Here is a 27,954-nt window from a genome sequence, read left to right on the forward strand (position 1 = left end):
TGGAGTTTTCCAACACCAGTCTACAGCACATGAATTAATTATTCAAAGAGGAGAAAGAAACTGTAACCAGTTCTGCAACAAAAGAGACTCCTGCCAGTTCCAAAGTACTTCTCTCTCCTCTTTCTTCCCTTTCCTCTCTGATGTTTGTACTAGGAATAAAGGATCTCCATGCAAGCTGTTTGTCTGCCTCACTTGGCCATTAGGAAGTGCTTTTTCCCAATATTCTTATCCTGAGAGGGAATCTGGGGCAATCAAGATGTTTGGTATTTGCATTATTGAGACCTCTCAAAACCAGAGGCTGATGGCCTGTGCAAGGAGCCAGGAGAAGAACAGAAGGGTGGACAGTCCTTGCCCTGCTTTAGCCCAGATTTCCATCACACTCAATCCTACTCACTCAGTTCAAACACTCTAACGAAGAGTCTGTAAGTGGCCTAAGGCAGCTGAAAACAACTCTGATCCAATTTATCTGGAAGAATCATTTTTTCCTTTTTTTTTTCTTTTTTTTTCCTTTTCTCTCAGTAGAATCTGGGTAAGCCAGAAGTGGAAGGTAGAAGTGTGGCCCCTGTGCTAAAAAGATAAGGACAAGTATAGGGCAGGTGGGAGGCACCAGAGCCACAGCAGCTTGCTCAGGTGGCTGTGGCCAAGAGGGAGATGGGTTTGTGGGTAGGCAGCTGCCTACCTATCCCACCTGTCCTTCCAGCCAGGGGCTTCCAGGAGAAAACAATTCCTCTTGTGCTGCTTGTCTGACAAGGCACTGACAGGCTTTGAATTTAACTTTCCTTGGGAGAAAAAGGCGACCATGGCAAACACGGAACCTTTGATTTTTCTATCAACCTGGAAGGTTTCTGCCTTTCCCTCCACCCAGGGAACAGAGAAGGGGTGACAGGAGCCCAAAACCTACATGAAACAAAGCTTCTATTTCTTTCTTGTCATCTGTAACTCAAACCAAATAACTGCAGCCTTGCAAAAAGCAGAATTTCAGAATTTGCTTTCAGCCAACCTGCAGGCCTGATGGGTACTGTTAGGCTGTATTTCCACAAGTGTTTTCATTAAACACTTTCTGCCATGTTAGGAAATGAAGTTGTCATCATGAAGTCACATTGGTTTAGACTGGTTCATCTCTTTCAGCCATTTTGTGTTTCAAAAATGCAATGCATTTAGTTTATAGCTGGCCTTTCATTGCTTATTCAAACAGCAACGCATGGATGCACCTCTGTGTCTGTCTGCCCAAGGGCCCAGGGGCATCAATAATAGATGACCAGGCTGGAGAAGGTGGCTCTGGGTTCAAACCAGCAGGTGCATCGGGGTTGTGAGGGCTCCTCTGGTTGGGGGATGCACAGTGAATGAGAACCATAGCTTGCAACAATTCACCCCCATGCAGAAAGGAGTGGTAAATGTTTAATAAACTTCTTGCCTTTGCCATAGATGAGGTCTTATTAATGAACTGGAGTGGCTTGTGGACAGGTATTGTGTCTGTTACTATAGCACCACCTTGCACAGGATCTCACTGTGAAGAGGCAGGGGAGGGAGGGGAGGAGGAAGGAGGGAGGCACTGAGGATGAGCCCCAGCCAGCCAGCCTGAGGTTCTCCCCTGGTGCAGGCAGCAGCATCATCCTGCCTGGGGACACCAGCCCAAAGCAGCACCTCCAGCTCAGCAGCTGCAGCCTCTGGACCAGCTGCAGCCTCTGGACCAGCTGCCCCCATCCAGGTACCCGACCCTGCGCAGATGCTGGGCAGAGCTGCTGCAACCGTGCCGCTGAGTACCTGAGCTCTTCTTAGGGGAGTTTTAGTCTGGAGCTCACCCCAACTGGCTTTGGAAGATCTGTTTTGATTTTGGTTTTGTTGGGGTTTTTTTGTTTGTTTGTATTTCTCTTCAATGCTCCTTTCTTGAGCAACTGGTTGTTACTGCAGAGGTCACTGAAGGCACCGGTGGAGGGAGGCTCCGGCTCTGGAATCGGGAAATATGACAGCAAAGTGAAGGCTTGATAACATAACGGAGTTACTGAAGAAGAAAGGCAAGATGTCTTTCAAAGGATTCAGCTCACTGAAGGAAAGATTTTTTAACCCAGGAAAGGAAGAGGTGAAGAACACCATTAGTGACTCGCTGGGGAATCTGAGAAGGTAAAATCCAACAGAATATTCCCAGACAGGTCCATTTGTTGACTTTATTAAAGAGGAAGGGAGTATAGAATGATACATAAACATAGAAAAGAATTTAGAGTTGCAAAATCAACATCTGAGGTCAGAGAGTGCAACACATTGCTGCAAGACAGAAGATGTAAAAGGAGCACTGTTACAAAAGCATATGACTATAGGTGACAATATTTATATTTTTAAAATATGAAAATAAGTTATAAAAGTTTTCTAAAATCACAAAGAGCATGAAAAAGTGTTTTACTTAAAAACTTTTAAATAATTAAATGTGAATAATTCTGTGGTTTAACCTGCATGAGAAAAACTGACAATTTAATAGGAATTAACACCCCCAAATGATGCCACTCTTAAAATTAGACTTAACGTTCCTAAATTACAGGGTCTTTTTTAAAAATCTTGTTCTGAATCAGTAAGTAAAAATGTATGAAGCAGAGCCGTGCTTGGCTGTTTACAGAGACTAACAAATTAGAAAGACAAAAAGGAGAAGCAGCTGTTTGCTAGTAAAGAAAGAAAAATTATTAAAGATTTTTATCTTAATCTGACAGTTTATGAAGCAGCAAACAGAAAGATTTTTATTTTTTGATAAATGAAAACAAGATGCAGCAAATAACCTGTTTCATAAAGGGGAAGACATATCTCATTTAAACTGAAGGTTATTTCTATTAGTAATGGCCACTGACAACATTTATTTGTGTAATCAATAGATGAGAACCAGAGGGCACGGTGGCATTTTTTGCATGCCTGATGTTAAATCTTTTAACTTCTTGTACAGACCAGGCTATCATTTTAACTGAATGTCATTTTAGCCATTTAATTGTATTTGCTTTCATATGCATCCCTTTTAGAAGTGCTATTATGAGTCAAGAAACAGTTCTTGTCACATCTGAACATGCCTTTGATCACAAGAAAATGTATAAAATGCATAATAATTCACATGTACTATGCTACAGCATGTATATGCAAGAAAATAAGCATGTACACTTTTAAAGAAGTTACTGATACCTCTTGGTAGACTTCTAGTTGTGCTATTTTAATACCATGTGAACAGGGATCTGCGTTCCACATAGTTCAGCATAACTTTTCTTTGTGTCAGATGGAGTCTGACATTTTGCTTATTTTACCTTCATGACACTCTACAGTAATTCCAGGGGTTTTGTTTTCTACCTCAAATATCAAGTTAAGTCATTAATTCAATCATAAATTCTCTTTGCTATGGGCTTCACTGGCCAATAGATGCAAGGTTTGGATTTAGTGAGTATGTGGTGTGGCAGTACACTGGGTTTGCTCTGTGGGAATGGGATAGAAACTAAATTATCCACATTACTCTCCTCTTGCTGCCATGTATCTGCTGGTTCCTAGATAGTTGATAGTATTGGCATCCAACTTCAGCAACATTGCTACCGAGTCAAACCAAACCAAATCTGAGTGGAGATACAAAAGAGTTTGTTGGACTAATTATTTCCTGTTTTAAACATATGTATGCCAATGTCTTCATTAGATGTACTGGCTAGTGGAGGAAATCCAAACAATAACTTTCTTGACCATGACTGCAGTCTGATCTAAGTAATAATTGCTGCAAGTTGAGCAGTCTCTTAGGAAAAATTTAGTCCTATTTGAAGGTTTCTGTAAGGAATGAAACATGCATGTTTTTAACTTGAATTTCATTCCCTACAGCTTAGCCTACAAATTAGAGCATGCAATTCTGTTTTTACATGACCATACATATGCATGTGTATCAGCTGCAACCTCAGCTTTGCTCTTCATCTGGTATAATTAGCTTAAATGTGGTATAAATCAGCAAAAAATTTGGTTTCTCTTCTAGCATTTGATAGGTGATTAATTATATCAAGGCCCAATCTTGATTAGGTCTCCAAGTGGAATTTGACTGGTTGCCCTGTGTTGATGTGGGGCCAAAATTAGAAAAGCAGGTAGAAAAATACCTTTTAGCTTTGGCAACTATGATAAAACTGTGCCTTCCTATCATATTCCCTCTGTTTTGCAAGCAAAAGAGCAGACCCAAAATCCAGTGCCATGCCCAAGATCCAAAAGCCAGCTGCCAGATACGGGCTGCTCCATAGCAATTGGCTCCAGACAAGTTCAAATGCCAAAACATAAGCAACATAAAGCAACTTACTACCTCCTGACAGGTGTGTAGCAACCTCAGATGATGTTTTTGAGTGTTGCAAAAGCAAGAGAATGCCCACAGGAGTTTATCTTTGGGTAGCTGGATCCTAGAGAGGAGGCAAGGGAGACTGAAAGTCTTTTAGCTGTTTTTACAAAACGTTTTCTTATTCAAAATTGGTTTTGCTCTTGAATAGTTAAATAGAGTGGGGAAAAAAAAATAAAAGGGCATTCAAGACTTGGATGAATGGTTATCAGACTTGCAAATTTCCCAGAAAAGAAGGCTTTTCCTACAGAGCAACTTGAAGCTGGGAGATACACCCTTTCCTTGGAGAGATCTCCTTTGCCTGCACTGGATCGTAGCCTTTGTCCTCTCATATTTTGTGTTTTACCCTCTGCACACCAACACAGACAGTATAATGCATTTCAGCCCATCCAGCACTATAAACAAAGTGTGAGTTGCCCAAGAGCCATCTGGTTTATGAGTCGTGCAAGGTCCCTCGTGCAAAGGTGTCAGTGCAAGGATGCAACACGTGTGCTGCAGCACCCAGGGGACATCCAGTCCAGTCCAGTGCATTGAGGCTGTACTGATGGGAGACTGTGAGGCTGCCCTGCACTGCAGCTTGGGGATGCAGCACCCGTGAGATGCAGTCCTGTGGTGTGGATGGTTGAGACAGGCAATGAGTTTCCTGCAGAAATACCATGGAGAAACCATCCAGAGAGGTTCTGTGAACCAGGAGACTGAGAAGGGTTTGCCTGTCTGCACTGGGACTCTGTACCAATGCATCAATTGCAGAATTGAGCGTGGCAAATTATCACCCAGGAAATCCCCCAGACAAAAAATGAGATCTCAGAACTTGATTTTGGATAAATTATTTTTTTGTGTAGGTTTCTAAAGTTATGTCCGGTTCACCAATAATTGTTGCTTGTGCTGATGCTGGATTTGAAGGTGTGAGATGTGAACATGGTGTATGATTGTGCTGCAGCTGCCTGTGAAAAACTGTAATTACTGGTAAAAGGGTGTTTAAACACATGGCAAGTATTAACATTTGCCTATTATTGTGGAATCTATGTGGTTTTAACCTAATGAAATCACACGATTCTAGTCCCCCTACCTTATAATTTGAAGAAATCACTAAATCCTATGCTAAAATCCTATAAATATGGATTGCTGAATGCATATGTGTTACAGGGATTTATTGCTGATAGCAATTTTTGAAATTACTTTAATTAGTCCAAAATTCTGTATATTTTAGAGTACAGTCATTCCATTAGTAGGTACATTTGCATACTGTTCTTATAGCAAATGGGCACAGAATATGGACACAGATTATATTTCAAATAGCTTAATTCTTCTTACTTGCCAAGTGTTGATTGTTTGCTGAAGGAAAAAGACTGATGTAAGGACTGAACATTGCCCATGCAGCAAAATGCTCTTCTGTGTTAGTCAGATAGAGGAGAGCCCTGGTTCTGAAGCAGATTTCTTCTGAATCATTGATGAAGAATTGTGCTACTGAAACATACAGATCAACTGGAAGACATAGTTATCATCTTTTCATGGGCCTGCTATACCTTCATTACCTGTTCAGTAAAATAAGACCCAAAAGCTCAGATCAAACACTGGATTTTTGAATGTCTGCACTGCTGATGCTCATCCCAGCTCTGGTTTTGACCGCTATTGCAGAACATTCACCTCAAAGACTGCAGAGGGATAAACTTTAAGCTTTTGGTGTGTGAAAAATATTGTGTGAATTTGGGCTCATGGATCAGTCCTCAGCCTGCTCTTGTGAGTAAATAGTTGAATACAGTAACAAAATAATTATTTTCTCTACAGAGGCAATGCTGGCCCATAGTGCTAATTCTGGGTCACCACTTTTAACAGTGGATTTGGAGCAAACAGAAGTTTTCGTGCCTATGTGAATTGACAGCCAGATCAGAACAGATGTTTCAGCTTTGCATGGTGTGTCTAATCCTTGCCAGCTGCCCCAAATAATGCATTTATTAAAGCCTGGTGTCTCTCTTATAAATAGAGAGCCTGGCAAATGAATAAAAATTTGAGGAATTGCGCTTTGATTTAATTAAATCAGTATCTTAGATTATGTTAGAGGAAGACAATTAGGTTACTTCTTTTGGATTGTTCATAACTCTTTTGAGATGGCAATCATTCTAAAAAATAATTGTTCAATTGTCCTTTACTTCCTGAGGTCCTTATTTTTTGTATTTTATTCAGTTTACACCTACCTATTTTATCACAAGGAACATGGAATTTATGGCATCTTCTTTTTAAAGTGGCTGACTGTATTACCCTCTGTACTCCTCAGTGAATCATAAGATCTCAATCGCACTCAATAACACCATAGTAATATCATATTCCCTGTGTTACCTTGCTTTAATGCAAAGTCTTCCCTCCAGCCTGACAATGAGTTAATGATCTTAGTTTGCAGTGAGCAAAGAGTTAAATAGCCCCTGGAGTTTCCTCCTGTCCAAAACCCCTCTGATCTTCATGTTTCTTGGAAGTGTGAGCTTGTGGACTGTGACACACTATGACACATTTTTTCTCCCTTTGCTAAGAAGAAGGCTGAAGTAACATTTTGATGATATGATGTAAAAAGAATAACACAGTATATAATGCATCAGTTAATCTGGAGCTGTAAATCCTAGAAATACTGAGGTTTTTAAAATCAAATTCCATATCACAAGATGAAATTTATATTTTACCCCAAGAAGCTGTACTTAGCAAAGTTATTTGCAAAACCTTTAGTGTAGAGTTCTATCTGTCTTACACCTACTAATCCTTTCTACCTGAGACATTCCTTAGTCCTACAGCACAGGATATTAATGTCTCAAGTCAGACTGGAAGACCAAATTAATTGTTAATAGCACTATCATGCTATTCCAGATAGCATGAAAGAGCTGCTTTGAATCTCTCACCTGGGTGACTGGTAGGAAGAAGGAAAGGCTGGATATGCAGAGCTGGAAGAGCTGCTCTCCCATGTTAGTCGGTAGCTGGTGGGTAACCTCTCACAGGCTAAAATCTCTGGGTGCCATTTGCTCCTATCCTGAGCAAATGGGATAGGACAGATCCCCAGCCCCTTCCCTCAGTATCCCTCCCAGTAGCACTGCAGTTAACACACCACACTGTATCCCAGGAAAAGCCCTTTCAGTCTCTGCTGCTGAGCAGTGGTGGACCGAGAGCCCAGAAAGTCTCTTCCTTTAGGTCTCATTTAATATGAAATATTTTATGCAAAGGACAACACATTCAGCAATAGGAATTGCAGGGGTTCATTTTGCAATGACCTAAGTCCTTGAGTGCAAGGATATTTCAGAGAAGAGGGGACATGTGGCTTCAAAGCCCCTCAGGCACAGAATGTCTGGGCCTAGTTCTTTTCCATCTTAAACAGGTACTTCTGACACAGCAGACACTTCTCTTCATTGTAGCCCTTATTTTTTCTCACAGGTGAAAATAAATTCACAGCAAGTTTAGGGCTAAGCAAACCACTCTTTGTGCTGTATTTGCCCTTTTCTTAAAACCTACTGCCAGCTCTGCTTATTGGATCTAATTAGAAATTATGATTACTTTCTTCACATGTATATGTTCCTAACAATTGGCAGAATTTATCACCACAAAACTCAATAGAGGTCTCGTAATTATAGAATTATAGAATCATAGAATTGGATGGGTTGGAAGGGACCTCTGAGATCATCAAGTCCAACCCTTGATCCACTACTGCTGTGGTTACCAGACCATGGCACTGAGTGCCACATCCAGTCTCTTTTTAAATATCTCCAGGGACAGAGAATCCAGTACTTCCCTGGGCAGCCCATTCCAATGTCTGATCACCCTCTCGGTAAAGAAATTCTTTCTAATATCCAACCTAAACCTCCCCTGGCACAACTTGAGACCATGCCCTCGTGTCTGCTTGTGAATAGCTTGTGAACATTTTTCCAGCTAGATGGCTTGGATTTGCAAACTTCAGCAGCCATCTATGAAAAGGCACAGGTTGTCCCAACCTGCCACAGCCTGCCCAGCATTAACCCCACCAGGAGAAAAAAACCCTCTTGAGGAGGTGATTTAGCAGCTGACCAGAGCGTTTAACTACCCACCTGCATCTCAGCAGATTTTACAGGGACAGTGAAAGTGTTTTCATTTTTCTCTTTCTTTACCTGTTTAGGAAAATCGATGGCACCAACATAGAGGAGGATCCCATTGAGCTGACAGAAGAGGGGCGGCCCGTGCAGGCGAGCACCCGCAGGCTGGCACCGTGCGACTGCCACTGCTGCGGGCTGCCCAAGCGCTACATCATCGCCATCATGAGCGGCCTGGGATTCTGCATCTCCTTTGGAATCAGGTGCAACCTGGGTGTTGCCATTGTGGAAATGGTGAACAATAACACTGTTTATGTTAACGGAAAACCAGAGCTGCAGGTGAGAGACTGTAATTTCCCTTTGGCTCTTCTGAGAAATTCGTGTTGCAGAGATGGTTGAAGTGATGCGTATGAAAGTACTGTATATGCAAAGAGCAAAAAGGGACACAGGGAGACACATGAATCAGGCTTCACACAGATGCATAGGTGCTTAATTCCTATTTAGGGCTCCAAGTCACATTAAAAATCTTCAAGATCTGAAGATTTGCAATGTCATGTAGGAGGTAAGGTGCAGAAATGAGAACTCAGCTGGCATGTCTGTCAGAGGTCTGATCTTTCTGTTGTAAACAGCTTTTCATGCAGTGGCAGAAGCTTTTATTCTTTACTGTCTCTCTAGGGAAGCATGTTCTGATGCTGCTACAGAAGGAATGCTTAATTGCTGTACAATGCTCTGCACTTACTCTGTTCGGATCAGTGGATGACTTTCAAAAGCTTAAAGTAGTCACTGAAAATCAGGGTTTTTAGAGTTTGTTGGCATTGTGAATTGCCATTCCAGAGGTGTTCAGGGCTAGGTGCTAAGCTATTTTCAAATTTACAGTAGATGGCATGTAGTTCACAGTAGATGCCTAAAAATCTTTATCAATGCAGGCAACGAAGTGCAGGTTCAATGCACCTGAGTTGCCCCAGTCCTGCCTTAGTACATAGCTGTGATATCATGTGTCCCTTTGTGGACTGTATGAACTTGAACTTCACTTACATTTTCTGCACTTCCTGACTTTTGTATTTTTTGTCTATTTTTGTCCTAACAAATTATCCATAGGAATATTGAATCTTATCTGATGATTCTCTGTGTGCTGAGGTCTGGAAGGAAAGCCACTACATATGGAAAAGTATCATCAGAGGCTTTCCTCAGGCCATGGATATCCTTTGTTTTTCAGCACATTCTTTAAAACAAAACACATCTTCCAGAGAACCTTCTATCATGTTTCTAGAGATGAATGGAAAGCTCTGAAATTATTCATCAGCTTTCCTCCCAAATATTTTAATTTCTGGTAAAGAAAATTTCAGGAAGTGTTTCTAGCAAACATTCAAAGTTAAAAGTTTGCCTATCTGCATGACTCATGGTCATAGGGACTATTGATCTGACTAGACCAGATATGAAGCCTATGATTCTAGAACTACAGATTAAAAAATCTTTCTTCCCTTCCTACATCATGTCATAGACACTGAGTCAGTGTTTTACTCTCCCCTCCCTAACTATCAAGCAGAATGTGTCTAATCAGTCTCAATAAACATCAGAAAGATCTACCAAAGTGAAAGAACATCTGCTAGGTCTTCCTCATCTGCAATCTCCTCTGACCAGCTCCTGCCACTTAGATGTGGTGCTGATTTTGTATTTATTCAGTCTAATTACTGCTCCCTAGGGGCCCTTCTGTGACTCCCTGGTTCTACGCTTCACCCTGCAAGAGAAAGGATGAACCTGCATAGGTTATGAATCTCAGAAGAGATATTTTGATGAAATTCAGAAAAAGCAGTTTCATGAATCTCAAATTACTGTGTTTGGGAGTTAGCACCTCCTGATACAGGAATTTCTGCCTTCATAAATTAGCACTACCTATAAACTAAGATGAAAATCACTGGTAGAAAATTAGATGTTCAAACAGCTGTGTAATTCAGCACAGGAAAGTGGGTCTCTTGCAGAAGGTATAGTGATGGGGAAGAATTTCCTTTAGCCCTCTGTAAACATGCCTGGATAATTAATGCCATCTTTCTCCCTGCAGGTCAAATGATGAGCTATTTTTTAGTTTGCTTGTTTGGAGAAAAAATATCAAACTACCAAGGAAAATGGATTCTTTTTACACACAGAAAGCAATATAGAAAAAACCCACAATTTTTATCACACTACTTTTCATTTTTATCTAGTGTTTTAATCACTGTTTAAATTCAGAATATAAAAGACATCTGTGCTGCTTTTCTCATGTGATGCTTAGCCACCTTTCCTTACTGTCTGATGAGTCTAAAAATGATCACGAAGCACAATGTCGCAGTTTCTCTTTGCTCCAAAACAGTTCTTTTGACTCAGGGTTCAAGGCAGAACAGTTGGCACTGACCTTACTGTAGTGTGATTATACTGAGCCAGGATCTGTCTGACCTCCCAGAATGGACAGCAGGAGGGGCATCTCTGGATCCATCTTCTTTCTCTTCACTTCCTCTCTTTTTTGCCTGGGGCTTTGGCTGCTTCTTCTCTGAGCAAGGTTTCTCAGTCTCATCAGAGAACAGGAATGTCCTTGTTCAGGAAGAGCCTTGAGGAAACTTAAACTGCTTGGTATCCAGGGATGAGGACTGGAGGCATTTTTGGTTAGGACCTGTCTATGACCAGCCTATGGGGAGGCTTCTTTATCCAGACCCAGCCCTACCAATGCCTTCACTTTTAATAAAAAAGAAACCAGTCAGCTAGCTACTGTTCCCTAGTGTTGTTTCCAGATTGCCTTGTCTACAGGTGTTACCCCCAGACACTGCCTCTCTCTTTCTACTTCCACACCACTTAATGCAAATGGTGGTCAATCAGGGTTTGGCCTGGCAAGGAGAACCATGGATAATACACGGGTAACACCATCCTGATCAGGAAATCCATCAACCCAAAGGACCTGAGCAGCCTGGATAATCATTGAGAGCTGGGTATGGCCACTGGAGGATGAGTGGTGACTACCAAATATTAGTTATCTCACAGTGGGTGTGCTTCATCCTATAATGTTTTTACTGTTTTCTTTACAGAAAGCCCAATTCAATTGGGATCCAGAGACAGTGGGACTCATTCATGGCTCTTTTTTCTGGGGTTACATTGTGACGCAAATCCCAGGAGGGTTCATCTCAAACAAACTGGCTGCTAACAGGTAAGAAAACAGTCATCAAACAAATTGAGCTTTCCAGTTGAATGACTGTTCTACACTGTTTAAATTATGACTGAAAGTACAGTGAATTAATGTGTTTCAGGAATGCATATCTGAAACTGAACATGGAGTATTTATGTTTATAACAAAAAAAGGGACTGGGTTTCAATTATGGGTCTTTTGCTGATTCTCCCAGTTTAGCTTGTTTATCTCTACTATTAATGCATTTCTTTTCCTCTGAATAATAATGATTTCTGGGAGTACTGGGAAAAATCATTTAATGCTTCAGACAATGATTTTAGCTTTTGTCTTTGAAAATGCCCCAGTGTTTTTGAGCTCAACACAAACACAAAAATTTCAAACAAATTTGACTTTTCTGCCTTCAAAATTCCCTGTGGACCAAAGCTGAATGTGTAGGCATTAGAGAACTATTTATGCTCTGAAATCCACCCTCATGCACATGGATAGCCTCATCACACTGGTTACAGTACTGATGTCTGCTACTAGGATTGCCTAGAACTCCTAAAAGAGCTTCATGATGTCTGTTTGGTGAACTCTTGAGCATCAGATTTCTCCCATGCCTGTTGTCTTTGTGATATGATTTTTTTTTTAAATTCAATTGCTTTTGAAAATGAAAATAAAAAAAAGTATCTAATTTTGCCAAAGCTGACTTTGGTTTTGGGTTTGACTACAAAAGATCTTCAGAACTTGGAATATAATCACAACAGAGTTTGAAGACACCTGTTGGTGAATGAAATCATGAGATGTGCACATTCAGGCTATTTGAAATATACAGACTAAGTAGATGATTGGTACTCTTCTCATTCTCTGCAAATAAGACAGGACTTATCACAGAAACACAGAATCGTCACCATTGAAAAAGACCTCCAAGATCACCCAGTCCAGTCATCCATCAGGGGAGAAAAAACCAGAACAAATGCACATAACACCACCATGAACACTGAAGCATGTGCCATGTCTACATGGTTTTGAGTACCTCTAGGGATGGTGACTTCACCACCTCCCTGGGCAGCCCATTCCAGTGCCTAACTATACTCTCAGTAAATAAATTCTTCCTAATATCTAGTCTAAACCTCCCCTGGCACAGCTTTAGTTCATTTCATTATTTACTTGGTCCTACCATTATTTACATGGGAGAAGAGGCTAACACCTGGCTCACTAAAACCTCCTTTCAGGTGGCTGTAGAGAGCAATGAGGTCTCCCCTCAGCCTCCTCTTCTTTGAATTTAACAATCCAAGTTCCCTCAGGCTCTCCTCACAGGACTTAATCTCTATACCCTTCGCCAGCTTGGTTGTTCTTCTCTTATCTACAATCAGGTGTGGAAAAGATCTTTAAGACTGGGTATATATTGGTTTTCCTCAAACCCAAGTACTTTCCTTTCTACATGCTGCAAAGAGCCATAAGACTGCCTGGGAATTCTTCCCTCCATATGTCCATATGGAAATGACTTCAGGACACTCATCCCACAGGCTTGCCCAGAAGTTCAGTCCCAACTCCCCTCTGTCTGTTAACCAAAAATGACTCAGAATTCAGTTTGGTTCCTCAACATTCCTAGCATCCTCAATCATTAATTTCTCTCACAAAAGTGCCTAAGCAGGGTATTTTTTGCAGCTGCTGAATAAGGCAGTCAAATTAATGAAGTTTTTCTAGTCTTGCGACCAGCTTTTGCAGCAAAAGGGCCCCAAAACACAGATGTGCACACTGTTGGATGAATAGCTCAGTATATCATTAGTTTGTCTTTTGTTTCCTTAATTTTCTTTCAAACAGTAAAATCAACTATGTTTACACCACAGCTCAGTGTATATTGTCAGCTGGGTACTTCCTTATGTACGTGTTGTAAATTTGCACAGGAGGCTGCATTTCTGTCCCCATGAGACTTTCAGCCTCAATCTAATATTATAATATAACATAAAATTATGGATTTTATCATCATTACTGGCTAAAGGAATAGAGTTTGCTGAGTAACAAGACTCAAAGAGAATTTCTGTTTGTAGTAAGGGGGTTCACAGGTATGGCTAACACCATTTTTTCCTTTATTTCTTGTTCACCGAGCCAAATTCATCTTGGGTACATTCAACAACAGTGATGAGTTTGTTTCAGAGAGCTTACTTCTTGCTAAGGCACAGGGCAGGAAACCAAGACATCTGGTGGCAGTCTGTGAATCACCTACAAAACCAAATGTTTCCTTTTTTATTGATATTATAGATTTAGGTACAGACCCTTTTGTCACCCATTTAATTTCTGCTCAGCACTGTGCATACACAAAAGCCCCCACACCAGGCATTTCTCTGTGCAAATCATTATCTCTAGTAATGTGGGATTCAAATGGATCTTAAAACAGCTGAAATTATCAAGTGCCTTATGGTTTTGCACCAAAATAATCTAGGACTATATAATTTGCTTCATATGTTCATCCACATTTGTGTATATCTGCATTCCACTAAAAAGATCACAAACCATTTCATGACAATGCCCCTTTAACTTGCTGCTTGTCCTCAAACATGCATCCAAACATAATTTCACCCTTGTTTGGTGATGATAAGGATATGTGATATCCTGATAACAGTTTTCAGTAACAGCACCCTGCTGGGCAAAGGAGTCCATTGCTGAAGAAATTCGTTTTGATCCCAAAGTGCTAGCTGGCCAGGGATTACGACAGTGAGAAGAACACAGGAATTAATTGAGCAGAACTGGGATATTTTTAATTATGATGAACACCAACATCTTTTGGATAAATGGCAGTGAAGTGCTAGAAAGATGCTTCTTCCCTGTGGAAATGCTACTTAACCTCTTAACCAGTAGCAGATAAGTGACTGGCTCTAACTCAGTGTAAATGATGCATTTATGACCTAGGCACTTTAAGAGTTGATGCTAAATGAAGTAGCACAGATTGGAAACTCTGTGTTCAGAGCTAGCTGTTTGGTTAAATAAAAATGTTCTCCTTCTTATGGCTTATTCTTTCACCTGCCTATTAATTCACATAATTTGCTGTAGTTCCCTGAAACTCTCAATATTGTTGTGATGACAGACCTGATATTTCTATTAGTGGCAAGCAACCCAAACTCTTTTCTTCACTGATCATAATAGAGAGCTAAGTAATACTTATTCTCAGTTACATGTTTACTTGGCTTTGAAAGCCATCTCCTAAATATCAAGTTATGATCACAGGCTTTGTATTCAAGTCCAGATTTTCAGACTGCTTTCCATATAAAGTAATTCCCTCGTCACTTCTGTCTGCCACTCTACCCTGCCTCTTTGCTTTTGTGTTCATCTGCTGAATGCTCTTTTGTCATACAGATTATGAGCTGTCTAGCTCATAACACAGACTGTTGGTTTTCTCAATAGGTGGGGAGAGTTTAGAGAAAACAGTAGTAAACTCTGACTATAGATTCTTCATGCTATAATACTACCATTAATCCTATTGGGAATATTAAGGGCAGATTCAAAAAATGAAGTGACATATATTTCCCATGAATAATTTTTCAAAAAGAGACTGAAACATAAACAATTGGAAAGAATGAAGAAGAAAAAAGCTGTGATGAAAGGTTTTTCAAACTTATAAATAGTTTACAGTGTGGCATGATAAACACTTAGGTATAATAAGATCTGTGTATATCTCTGTCAGAAAAATCAAAAGGGAGAGCAATACTGCTGTTGTCCAAATTACATGATTTCTTACCAAATTATCTGTCTAATAGCATTTGTACATCAGAAGGAAGCTTAATATATCTTTCTGAAATCCCACATGCATAACAAGAAAGTTCAAAGCTTCCTGAAAGTCACTGAATTTGAGTAGTTTGAAAAAAAGGAAGGTGGATTAGGGTCCAGGAGCAGCAGATGCTGCAGTGCAGCTGAGAATTGAGGGCTCTGAGCAGAAGCGGCTGCTATGTTCTCAGGGTGTCACCTTGGAGCAGGGCAGCTTTTGGGCTGATGTCCCATATCCTAAGTTCTGGGGTCCCTTGGGCCACCAGCTGCTGCAGCTTTCTGCCTGCAGAGTGAAAGATCTCTCCCAGGCAATGCAAAGAAGACAGTGAACTACTGAGGCTTAGTAGTACTCCATTCAGCTGAAATGGTGCTTGGCATTTGTGGAGAAGTCCTACTGCCAGTTCTAATATTTTTCAGTGTTGTAACAAGATCTTAGAGTGGATCCTCATGTAGATCAGCTTCCAGAGTAATGAACTCTTGATATTTAGAGAGGGCAGGACGCAGCCTCACTTGATGCACAGAAAGGAAACCTGAGAATTCAGTCATCCAGGTGGGAAGAAATATGAAATCAAATAAATCAAGTACATCTCATACCCACTAATGGTAGTAATGTCACCGATTCTTCCAGCTGGTTGTTCCCAGTCTCTTTCTTCATTTCTAGTGGTGTATTTCATGGACCAGCAGCCTGTGTTTTCAAACGAGCTCCATGGATGCCCTTTCAAGAGTTGGGCACCCAGGGATGATTTTCCCTTGTGCTGCAGAGTGAAGCAGACACAGCTTTAAATGCTACCTCTGAGTGGCATGGGCTTTCAGCAATGCTCCTTGGATCCATTACCACCACAGAGAAGTTTCTGTGGCAAAATCATTGTCCAAAAGGACTGTTCTCCAGGTGCTCTTAGAGCCTTGACTGACTTGTGCCCAGCTGCAGCAAGTGCTGTTCCTAAGCAGAGTAAAAACTATGTTTATATAATGTTTTTTCACAGAATCTATCTTGTAGAAATGTCCCTTCTATGTCATAGTTCCAAAGGACATCTATAGCTGTTATTTGGAGAAGTGATGTTGAAAAGTGGTTGATCTTAACAGCCCTGTTACACATCAGAGCAGCAGCAAGTGGAACCTCTCAGCACAAATCCATGTTCAGATGGACACTGAAACCAGACTTAATCTGATTTAGGTTAAACTCTATTGATATAACACAATTTAAGCACTTCCCAGGGTAGAAATGCTTCTCTCAGGTCAGGACTCAAATTAACATCTTAGCCTTCAGTACCATTACCCATCTGTATCCCACATGAAGAAAAATCCAGCACCTTTGTTTAAGTGCATGTGAAATTTCCATTTCATTCAGAGAGGAAAATTTGCCATATGGGGTTTTGTCCCCTTTTTCCAGTAAGAGGACTTTGCAAGCATTTGAGTTGGTGAGATGGAATAGGTGAGATTGTGTGAGACTGTACTCGAAAAGACCATGGTTTCTGAAAAGCTGAGAATAATTGTATTCCTTTTCATGGTGGTTTTTTTTTGTCTGTTTTGCTTGTTTGTTTGTTTTTTGTTTGTTTGTTTGCTTGTTTTTTTTCCTATAGGGTATTTGGAGCAGCTATCTTTCTAACATCTACACTGAACATGTTCATCCCTTCTGCAGCAAGAGTACATTATGGCTGTGTGATGTTTGTAAGGATTCTGCAAGGCCTGGTGGAGGTAGGAGCACTCACCATTTTGATTTCACACATTTTTCTGGAAATTTTGTTCTAAAAAGTTCTAAGATATTTTGGTCAGGTTTTCTGTACAATCTACATTTTTACTTGTTACTCATTTTAGATGAAAATGCTTTATTCATGTTGATTTATATTTTTATGTTTACTTGAAGTAAAAAGTTTCATTTTCTGGTGTTGCAGTTCAAGCTCTTTTAGTTTCCTTTTGCAAACCATTGCCTGTACTAACCAGCATTTTTACCTTGGAACACTTTACTGTTTAAATGATTATCCAAATTAGTTTGACATCATCATACTCCAAACAATAGAGTTCTTCCAGGTTTGCCTGACCCTTCCTACCTCATTCCATGGTGACAAAGAGCTAGACAGGTTGGATAGTATCAGCAACTGCTTGAAATAGGAATGCAGTGAAAGCAAATCATATGATGTATGAAATGTCTGCCAGGGTGTCACCTACCCAGCCTGCCATGGGATGTGGAGTAAATGGGCTCCTCCGCTGGAGAGAAGCAGGTTGGCCACCACATCATTCTGTGGTAAGTTGATAAGCTTATACTGTTTGCATAAGTGCATATTCCTATTAGAAGTATTTTATTCATTTATTGATTTAAAAGAGAAATGTAAACCCTCTGCCCTTTGCCACACATCTCCACGTACTCATTCGGCTTTTACTCAAAGCTCAGAAACCTGAGAGTCTTTTTGTTTAATATGTCACCACTTTATCTTTTCAAGCCAACCCTCACAATGGTTCCCATAGTGAACTCAAATGGGTCTAGAGGTATCTCATAAGAGAAATCACACTTCTTTTTTCCATTCATTTCTTCCATCCTTCATGATTCCATTTACTACACATATTAAATCAAGCCTCCCAAACACACATGCACTTAAAAATCTTAAAAGTACTTGAGTACTTCAATCTGGCTGCTCAATATACTTCAGTGAAGGTGATGTAACTTCTTGCTGCTGGCTTTTCTGCCTCACTCTGATTTGAATTATGGTCTGAGTTGTTTTCTACTCTCTTCTTCATGTCCCTTTCCAATGCTGACACCTGCCTGTCCTTCTGGAAGATCACAAAATTGTCCGAGTTGGAAGGGACATCTAGAGATCATCTAGTCAAACTCTTCTACTAAAGTAGACCACACTTTTGAATATTTCCAGAGCAAGGGACTCCACAACCTCCCTGGGCAGCTTGTTCCAGTGTTCTGTCACCCTCATAGCAAAGAAGTGTTTTTTTCACATTTAAATGGAACTTCCTATGTTCCATCTTGTGCCCACTGCTCCTCATACTGTCAAGGGGAACTACTAAGAGTCACTCCATCATCTTTGTACTCAACCCTCATATACTTGAGTATAGGGGCTCATTAATGTAGGCATTAATGAGGTCTCCCTTCAGCCTTCTCCAGCCTAAAGACTTCCATCTCTCTCAGCCTTCCCCCATAATAGAGATGCTCCAATGCCCCAGTCATCTTTGTTGCCCTTCATTGAACTCTCTCTAGTAGAAGAGAGTTGAAGAGGGAAGCCCAGAACTTGATGCAGTATTCCAGCTGTGTCCCCACCAGGGCAGAGTAGAGGAAGAGAATGACCTCCCTTGACCTACTGGCCACACTCTTCTTTATGCAACCCAGGATTCTGTTGGCTTTCTTGACAACAAGGGCACGGTGCTGGCTCGTGGATCTATCACTATCTACCAGGCTCCCAGATCCTTCTTGAAACTGCTTTCCAGAAGGTCCACCTCTAGAGCCATGACAAGAGCCTTCCAGCATATCTGCAGACATCAGGATTTCTGGACACCGAGAAGGCTTTTGAAACTTGAGCCATAAGCTTCTCTAAATCTCACATCATACATCATGAGGTTGGGTAGAATTGCCCACTAAGTGCATGCTTCCAGCTTATGCCTGCATCGTGGTTTATCATCAGTCTTGGATTTGCAGAACACATTTATCTACAAGGCACAGCCCCTCTAGTTGCAAAATGAGACTGGTGATTCCATGCCAGCAAGCACCAGTCCTTCCCAGCACCCCGAGCAAAATTTTACAGTTGTCAATCCATTCACAGCAATCATGGCACCAATCAGCCAGACGTGTCCCTTCAGTTCTGCCCCTGTAAACACCTGTCTGGGTCATCTGCACTGAAGGCTGGGTGTGCCTTTAGCAGCTGACATGCTTTGATAATCCTTTTTCTCCTCCAGGGTCTTACGCAGGTGCGGTGGTTGCGATGCCGCTGGCAGGCGTGCTGGTCCAGTATATAGGATGGTCATCAGTCTTCTATATTTATGGTGAGCTGCTTAACAAAAAGGATCTCTGTGACTAGACTGGTACAGCCAGCAGTTCTGTTAAACCTGTTTAACAAGTATGGGTTAAGGTTGTTTTGGGGAGTGAAGAGGTTGGAAATGGGTATTCCAATGTATACTCTAATTGTTGCAGCTCATGAAAAAAAATTGTTTTGTAATCATCTGTTGTAAAATGCTTTACAACTGTAGTGGCTGAGTCTGCAGACTCAGTGACAGGCTTGGATGCTCTTGCAAAAGTTGCTCTGTAGCACAAACACTCGTGTGGTGAGTGTCCTGGAGCCCACCCTAAGAGTGGATGCTGCAGTATATTCTGCTGATGGGGAGTCAAATGCCTCTGAAGCCTTCTTCAGCCCGAGACATCTGCCCCATGCTGCCCACCCTCAGTAAAGCAGTATCACCTCCATAAAATTGTCTCATCATATGACTCCAGGCTGAACTGTGCTTTTTCCTTCAGTATGTGGCAGAGTTGGCTCAAACCCAACCTTGCACATCAGCAGCCCGGTTAGATGTGTTTTTTTCTGGAGACAGAGGACACAGCGTGAGATCTGCCATTGAAACCACAATTTATTCAGATTGTGACCATGTTATAACCAGTCTGGTTTTTTCCTTCCCCAGTTCCCAAATAAAGCTTTGCTGCTTCTTTTAATCTGCCCTACATGTATCACAGAATATAAATGACAAAATGCTTAAATTCTTTGCACACCAGCAGATAATATACACAGAGTTACATTATTTTCTTACTTCCCTGGGTGTATTTTTTACACAGATTTGGTTTAATTTGCTCTCAAAAGAACCTTCAAGGCCTGCCAATACTGAAGCATGGCTTTTTTTTGTTTTGTTTTTAATACTGAGCTTTGCTTTTCCTGCCTATCCAGGAATGTTTGGGATTGTTTGGTACATGTTCTGGCTGCTTCATGCATATGAGAGCCCTGCTGCACATCCAACAATAACCACTGAAGAAAAGATCTATATAGAAACAAGTATTGGAGAAGGAGCTGGCCTAGCTAGTGCAAGTGTAAGTAAAAAAGGTTTCTGGTTATAATTTGTGAGAACTTTGCATGAGATAAGCATGTGACTGGATGGATAATATTGGCTGTTGATGATTAGAGACTGTTCCTTTTTATGAAAATTACAGGATCAGGCTCATGCAGGAGGAGTTCAGCTACAACAAAATACACAGTGCTGTTTTCACTCTTGGTTTCCTAACCAAGGGAGGGAAAGAAGTGAGGAGAGAGGGAGAAAAAGCACTCCCTGATCTCCTGCTCTTGAGTAGTTATCATGTACTTTAAAAATATCAATCAAAATGGCTAAATAAGAAGCTGGCTGTAGCTGCTAATTATCCAGCTGTGCTGTGCTGCCATGTGTTTCTTATCTTGGATAATCCTTTTTTTCATGATTCTTCAAGTGGAATGTCTCAAACTGTCATGCCAAAAACTGGGGAATAGCACAAGCTTTTCTCTACTTTTATTTGATCCTGCTATTGATCCTGTTATCGCCTTTTGAGTTCTTATTGACAATGACTAAAGTTCTGAAAGTTTAAGGACAGGGTTTCTGTCCTGGTCACTCTCACAGTAGTTCAACTCCTTGTTTTAAGACTTTTTTCTCTGGGAACTTAAATCTAAAATCTATATTGCCATTAAACTTATCACTGTTTCCTTAGGTCCCCCAATTTTGCTTAGTGGTAAAAACCAAAACTATTAATTGACTAATTGCTCCTTCATGGCTTTTACGCTTGAATATTCTAGAATGAAATAACTCCAAACTCTTTCCTCTGCATGTTTTGGGTAATAGCCTTGCTGACAGCATACAGTACTAGAATCTCCTTTTGAGCATATTCCTGATATTTGGCTGAAGTCACTCGGGTCTCAGCTGGAGACACACATACTTGTTTGTTTTTTTCCTCTCTATACAGTGGTTTTGCTGCAGAGGACACTCGTACCAACACCATGTGTTCACACACAACTGCAGGCATATGGTTGCCTGTAGAATACAACTACTACCAAAAAAAAAAAAAATAAAAACAACAAAAAAGAGAGCGTTGATTCATATTTCCATAGTTACATCTTTCAGCTTTCAGTTACATCATCATCTTTCTGATTTGAATTCCATTATAAATGAATAAGGCTCTGAAGTGTTCTTTGTTCCAGCTGTATGGAATATTGCAGCCCAAACAGAAACTGGAAATGTCAAAAGCGAGTTATAGACATTAAATCCTGTACCATGAACTTGCTGAATTAAATTAATTAGGTTAAAGCAGGTAGCTTCCTGTTGCTGTGCTGCCATGTGTTTCTTATCTTGGATAATCCTTTTTTTCATGATTCTTCAAGTGGAATGTCTCAAACTGTCATGCCAAAAACTGGGGAATGGCACAAGGTTTTCTCTACTTTTATTTAATCCTGCTACTGATCCTGTTATCCCAAGAGCAGGATTCCACTGCAGTTTCAGTAAGTAGAGAAACAGTAGCACAGTAGACAACTTAAATATCCTAATTGTCCTAAGAAAGTTTCTCCACCTGCTTTTTGCCACTAATCCAGGCAACACCTTTCACTTGCATTGTAAGTGAAACCAGCTTGCTGTAAATTACTTTCAAGTGTAATCCTGCAAACTAATAACAAATGGCATTATCTGTGTGGTGTGGGAGCACCAGTGTGCTCAGGTTCTGCAGTGTAAGTTGGATGCAATACACTGAGTAGTCCTGATGGTAAAAGCTACATGTCTCTTTTATTCTGCCTTTTACCTACTAAAAATGCCTATAATGTTTTTTTCTCTCCCTAGAAATTTAGTACCCCCTGGAAGAGATTTTTCACCTCAATGCCAGTTTATGCAATCATAGTGGCAAACTTTTGCAGAAGCTGGACCTTTTATTTGCTCCTTATAAGTCAGCCTGCTTACTTCGAAGAAGTCTTTGGATTTGCAATAAGCAAGGTAAATCTCTGAGGTGAAGCACTGACCTTCAGACCTCACCTTAGGAGGTGCAGAATGCTTCAGGATCTCCACATCCCTCTGGAGACATTAGAGTAGATTATCAACAGTACTTGGAATGGCATGCTTCTGGTGATCAGAGAGAAAGAAAAGCTTGCTAGCATCCAATAAATTGCAAAAGGAAAGGACTAAAAAGTTGTTTTGAGAAAGAGTTGATTAAAACCCCTCAGATCATGAAAACCAGGAGATGTTTAATTTTGTATTATTAATTAATTATTGTCAAGGTAAGCAAATATAAAAATGCATGTTTTTTTTAATGTTGACAGTTTAGCATCAATTGCCAGGTAATTTTTAGCCTTTTGGTTTTGTTTTTCATTTCCTCCTTTAGTTTTCATTGGCAATGCAGGGAGAAATATGGATTGATATTCTCTGCCAGTGCCAATTCATTAAAGCCACTTTTGTTACACTTCAGCTTCAGAACCTGAATGGGGATTTCAGAATATTTGTTCCAGAAAACTTTCCCCAACTTTCCTTTAAAAAACCAGCTTGCTGTATTTTTTAAGTTGTAATCCTGTAAACTAATAACAAACATCATTATCTGGTGTGCTCTGGGGGATCAATGTGCTCAGGTTCTACAATGCTGCCGTGGTAGCAATGACACTCTGAATGGTGAAGTGCAGCACTGAGATGAAGGACAACATTATTAAAACAAAAAAGGGTTTGTTTAGTCTGAACTGACTTCATAAATGCTAGAGTTACACCTCTGTGTATCTTAGTAGTTAAAAACTAATGTGGAACGGAGACAATAACTGGACAGCATCTGGTTTAGCATCCTGAGACTCACCTCACAAGAGCCAGCAGAGGCGGTGGACCAGGGCTGAGGTAGTTCTCGGCCACATCATGGCTCCTATGCTGCCACTACTGGGAAGACCTGCTACTACTTGGACATGACTATGCTGGAGTCTCTCAAGCTCCTGAAAATCCCTAACTATGGGACAAATGTAGCTTAAGGTCTCCCAAGCCTTGGTTGCAGGTCCTCTTGGACCTGTCTATAATCCTCCCACACAAGGATCCAGGATAAAAAAGTGTCTGATGCGGGGAAAAAAAAGAGGTGAAGAAAAGGTTTGGTTCCTGTTCTCTTCCCCCTAAATCCTGAGGGAGGATAAAAGTAGCAAGAACTTCTTTGTTTAATTGCAGGTTGGCCTTTTGTCAGCTGTTCCTCACATGGTCATGACCATCATCGTACCCATTGGAGGGCAGCTAGCTGACTTCTTAAGGAGCAGGAAGATTTTAACCACTACCACTGTAAGGAAGGTCATGAATTGTGGAGGTACTATTGGATTCTGAAAATATTGTATTTCAATTAGGTGCTGCAATTGACACAAAAATCACAGTTTGGTTCATGTATATTTGTAACAAGAGACAAATTACCTTAGGTTGCATTTGCAGCTGGTTAATCTGAAGTATTTAGTGGAGAGCTGATGTTTAATATCCTCATGGTAAAAATCATTACTCCAATGTTTTTAAAGAGGGAGGAGGGAAGAAGTCCACTTAATACTTAAGAGGACAATAGGGGGTGGCCCAGAGAAGAGTAGTATGACCAAATAGGCCTCATCCTGCAAACTGGATGTACAGACATCCAGTTGAACATGAGCCAGCAGTGTGCCCAGGTAGCCAAGAGGGCAAATGGCAACCTGGTCTGTATCAGGAAAGGTGTGACTAGCAGGACCAGGGAGGTGATTTTACCCTTGTACTCAGCCTTGGTGAAACCATGGTTTGAGTAATGTGTGCACTTTTGGGTGCTGCAGCAACGGAAGGATATTGAGGTGCTGGAGAAGGTGCAGAGAAGAGCAATTAGGATGATTAGGGGTCTGGAAAACAGATCCTTTGAGGAGAAGCTGAGGGAGCTGGGGCTGTTCAGCCTAGAGAAGAGGAGGCTGAGGTGAGAGCTTATTGCTCTCTACAGCTGCCTGAAAAGAGGTTGTAATGAGGAGAGTGTTGGCCTCCTCTCAGGTCATGAGCGACAGAACAAGAAGAAATGTGTTTAGGGTGCACCAGGGGAGGTTCAGATTGGATATTGCAAAAAATTTCTCCACCAGAAGAGTGGTGAAACATCTGAACAGGTTGCTCAGGGAAGCAGTGGAGCTGTTGTCCCTGGGGGTATTAAAAAAATGGGTTGACATGGTGCTCTGAAAGATTTAGTGGTTACAGTGGTGTAGGACTGACAGTTGGACTTGATGATCTTGAAGGTCCTTTCCAACCTTGGTGATTCCACAATTTGATGTATTATGGTGCTGGAGAGACCTTTTCCTGGTGAATAGAGTTTTACAATAATCAGCAATGTTCCCATATGCTACTTCCAGCAGAATCCACTGGCAAGTTTATGCTAGAAGAGTTGCATAAAAAAACCCCTCACAAGACAAAACTGCAAAGTATGGACAGAGACATTTTTTACTCAGCACACAATAATTTGTTCCAGTTGTTTAACTAAAAATTCAATGACATCTACATGTAGGGATGATACTAAATTATAGAAACAAAATCCAAGCCAGATAGCCTGTGGAATCATTCTTCACTGGGAGTTCCTGGCTTACATTTTTTATGGATTGCGTAGACTGCCTGAAATAGAGATGCCTGCTCTCAGAGATGCCATGCAGCTTGGCTATGCATCTTCACAGAAGATTATCAGAGTTACTGTATCCTCAGGGTGTATTTTCAGTGTCATTAAATAAAAAACCAAACCAAACCAAACAAACAGAAGTGGTACATATTAGAAAATGTGAGTTTGCATAATGAGAGACTGTCAGTTTCCTGCAGTGCTCAGGGATGTCCTTTTTTGTTGATGGCACACTTGTATGTAAAATGCTCTTTTTTTTTTTTTTCATTTACCAAGAACATCTCACATCACTAGAACTATGAGACATAGAAGGCAAGAAGTATTTTTCTCCCATCCCTACCATGTTTGTGTACTTGTGAATCTTGCAGCACTTTGAACAGAGTCAGTTTTTCATTTCTTCCCTCAATTAAAACAGTAACATAACCTTACCAATTGCTTGGATCCTTTACACAGCAACAAGGAGAAAAAGTATATTCTCAAACAATAAATACCAAAATATTTCTGTGAATCCACAGTTTCTAAGTATATTCAAGAATAACTATAAGATATGAAAGAATTTTGTGTCATTTTAAGTTGCTCTTCTGGCTAGACCTTATTGGTTTCCATGACCAATAGTAATTTAAATGTAATTTATTCCCATGTGTTTCATTTGAAGGCTTTGGGATGGAAGCAACCTTGCTTTTGGTTGTTGGTTATTCTCATACAAAAGGTGTGGCTATTTCCTTTCTGGTGTTAGCAGTAGGCTTCAGTGGATTTGCAATTTCAGGTAAGAATTAATCTTACTATTAGTTTTACTATTAGTGATAAAGTGATGTTGTTAACCCCACTGTGGTTACTGTCATAACGAAGATTATTCTATTTGCTCTTAATGTGGCTGCTTGTAGGGTATTCCCTATTTCTTTCCATTTCGGAAATCATTTACCTCATTATCTATGAAAAGTGTTGCACGTAAGGACAGTGAGCTTTGAAAGAACCTGCCCTTTATTGATTCCAGTTCACAGCAGCTCCATGCTGTTCTTTTACAATTTACTTTTACAGCGCCAGCCACATTTTCATCTTGCATTGAAAATATCCCTGAAAGGAGAGTGAGAATTACTCTGGCATGAGTAGTTACTCAAAGGCCAGCAGTTGTAACTCTGCTTCTAGCCCTGGCTACCAGTTTCTGCCTTTTGGGTCAGTCCTCTCTCTGTTGTATCCTATAAGGGGTCTTTCTCCAGAACAGCTCTTTCTGACACTTTCATGGGACTCACCAATCTCAGAATTACTTGTGTAGCTCCACCAGTACCAACACTATTTAAAAAAAAACCAAAACCCTCTTGTTATGGAGAAGGAAGGCCATCAGCTATCAGGCTGCCAAGAAGATGGATCAGTTGAACAAAAATGACCAGAAAAGTAACTTTCAGTTGTTTCAGGTTTTGCAGATGGGAAACAGTTTTTCTACTCAGTTATGAGGTGCTTATATATCAGGCTATTTCTATCTATCAGTTTGCACTGCAGTATTTTCCTAATACTCAATATTTAATTGTATTTAATGCCATGGACTTGGAATTCATCATCCTTTCTTGTCATCATCCGGAGCCCATATGCCTAACTCTAATTAACCAAAGCAAAATAATTACTTCATCTGATTTTTACTATTTGTTTTTATTTCTTGATAAGATATGTATTCAGAGATACATTACAGTAAGAATAATTATTTTCCTTCTGGCTTATGTTCTGGTCTTTTATATTGCTAAAATGCCACTTAAGGTACCAGAAAATATCTATAGTGACCACTACCACCTAAACCAAAAGTATCATTTGGCTAACACAATGCATTCATTCTTTAATTAAAAATATTTGTTGAGTGCATTGTTTTAGTATGAGAAGATGGGAATCACAGATACTTTAAATGTGGCCAAACCAAACCTTATTTTTGTACGATATGATCCCCAGAGATGAGGAAAAAAAAAGGGGGCTTTGAAAAAGAATGAAGAGTAGCAACCAAAAAAAATACTATTTTTTTTTTTTTTGTGATATATATAGTAGTGGGTTTCCTAACTTTTTCAGGCTTCTTCAGCCAAAAGGGCTGTTAGAAAGCCCTATTGGTCTTGTAGTGCAAAGGTTGACCATTGTCTCTCATTTCTTGAAGGATTTAATGTGAATCACTTGGACATAGCCCCCCGTTATGCCAGCATTCTGATGGGGATCTCCAATGGTGTGGGGACGCTGTCCGGCATGGTGTGCCCGCTCATCGTTGGTGCAATGACAAAACATAAGGTAACATTTCTCCAGGTTTTCTAGGAAAAGAATTAGATGATGCAACTAAAGTTAAGACATTTTGAAGCTGGCTAATGCTTATAGGATATGTGAAACTTCACTACAGTGTATAATCTACAATAAGATTAACTAAGTTGCTAGAGGAATCCCTGCATTTCCAACTTCATGAACATTTCACATGCAAGGGAAAAACACTGTGAAGAAAAAAAATCCTGTGTTATTTTATTAGCAGTTGTTGTGTGGAAAAAAATCTTCACAGTGACTCATAAATTGTTCTATCTGTAACGTCAGGAATCTAACAGTGATCAAGGTCATGGTTCAATAAGTGTTAATTCAATGGTCTGCTTCATAGAGTAATATTTCTTTTTGCCTCAAACTTAATGAGAACTGAACTGTTCTTTCAGACACGGGAAGAATGGCAAAATGTCTTTCTGATTGCTGCCCTGGTACATTACAGTGGAGTGATATTCTATGCTATCTTTGCTTCTGGGGAGAAGCAGGAATGGGCTGACCCAGAAAACCTCAGTGAAGAGAAATGTGGCATAATTGATCAGGATGAACTGGCTGAAGAAACAGAGATGAACAATGAAACTTTTGTAAGTCCAAAGAAAACGTATGGTGCTACCAGTCAGAACAGTGAAGTACAGAGAAGGGAATGGAGAAAGCAAAAGCAAGCAACTCAAGACATGGAAGAACAGACTTCTTACCATTATGAAAATGGAAATTTTCAGGATTTGTCATAAGACTTGAAATTGTACGGTTTGTATAGCAGCTACTCCCATCTCCTCTCCTGCCTAATTGCCCCAAGTAATAAAGTATCCATATTTATTTTCTTATTCAATCATGTAAATCTGGCCATGTGGCTGGGTGAAAGGGGTGGTAGTATGGAAGAGGGCTGACTACG

The 27,954-nt window shown here is 40.4% G+C and overlaps 1 protein-coding gene across 1 annotated transcript; it reads left to right on the forward strand.

The window, feature by feature from the left end:
* Nucleotides 1-1,988: 1,988 nt before the first annotated feature.
* On the forward strand, nt 1,989-27,854 carry SLC17A8 (solute carrier family 17 member 8). Its single transcript, XM_008505909.2, has 12 exons — nt 1,989-2,121; nt 8,448-8,700; nt 11,415-11,533; nt 16,837-16,951; nt 17,411-17,498; nt 19,151-19,237; nt 20,128-20,267; nt 22,028-22,177; nt 23,372-23,504; nt 25,447-25,557; nt 26,923-27,050; nt 27,455-27,854. The coding sequence occupies exons 1-12, from the start codon at nt 2,021-2,023 to the stop codon at nt 27,791-27,793; spliced, it is 1,764 nt and encodes a 587-aa protein (XP_008504131.2). The 5' UTR covers nt 1,989-2,020; the 3' UTR covers nt 27,794-27,854.
* The last annotated feature ends 100 nt before the right edge of the window (nt 27,855-27,954 follow it).

This window comes from Calypte anna, chromosome 1, assembly GCF_003957555.1.
Source record: "Calypte anna isolate BGI_N300 chromosome 1, bCalAnn1_v1.p, whole genome shotgun sequence".
Lineage (NCBI taxonomy): Eukaryota > Metazoa > Chordata > Aves > Apodiformes > Trochilidae > Calypte > Calypte anna.

Coding starts and splice junctions, on each gene's coding strand:
- SLC17A8 (XM_008505909.2), top strand. CDS start 2,021: ATGTCTTTCAAAGGATTCAGCTCACTGAAGGAAAGATTTTTTAACCCA. Junction 8,701..11,414: donor ACGGAAAACCAGAGCTGCAG/GTGAGAGACTGT, acceptor TTTTCTTTACAG/AAAGCCCAATTCAATTGGGA. Junction 16,952..17,410: donor TTCTGCAAGGCCTGGTGGAG/GTAGGAGCACTC, acceptor AATGTCTGCCAG/GGTGTCACCTACCCAGCCTG.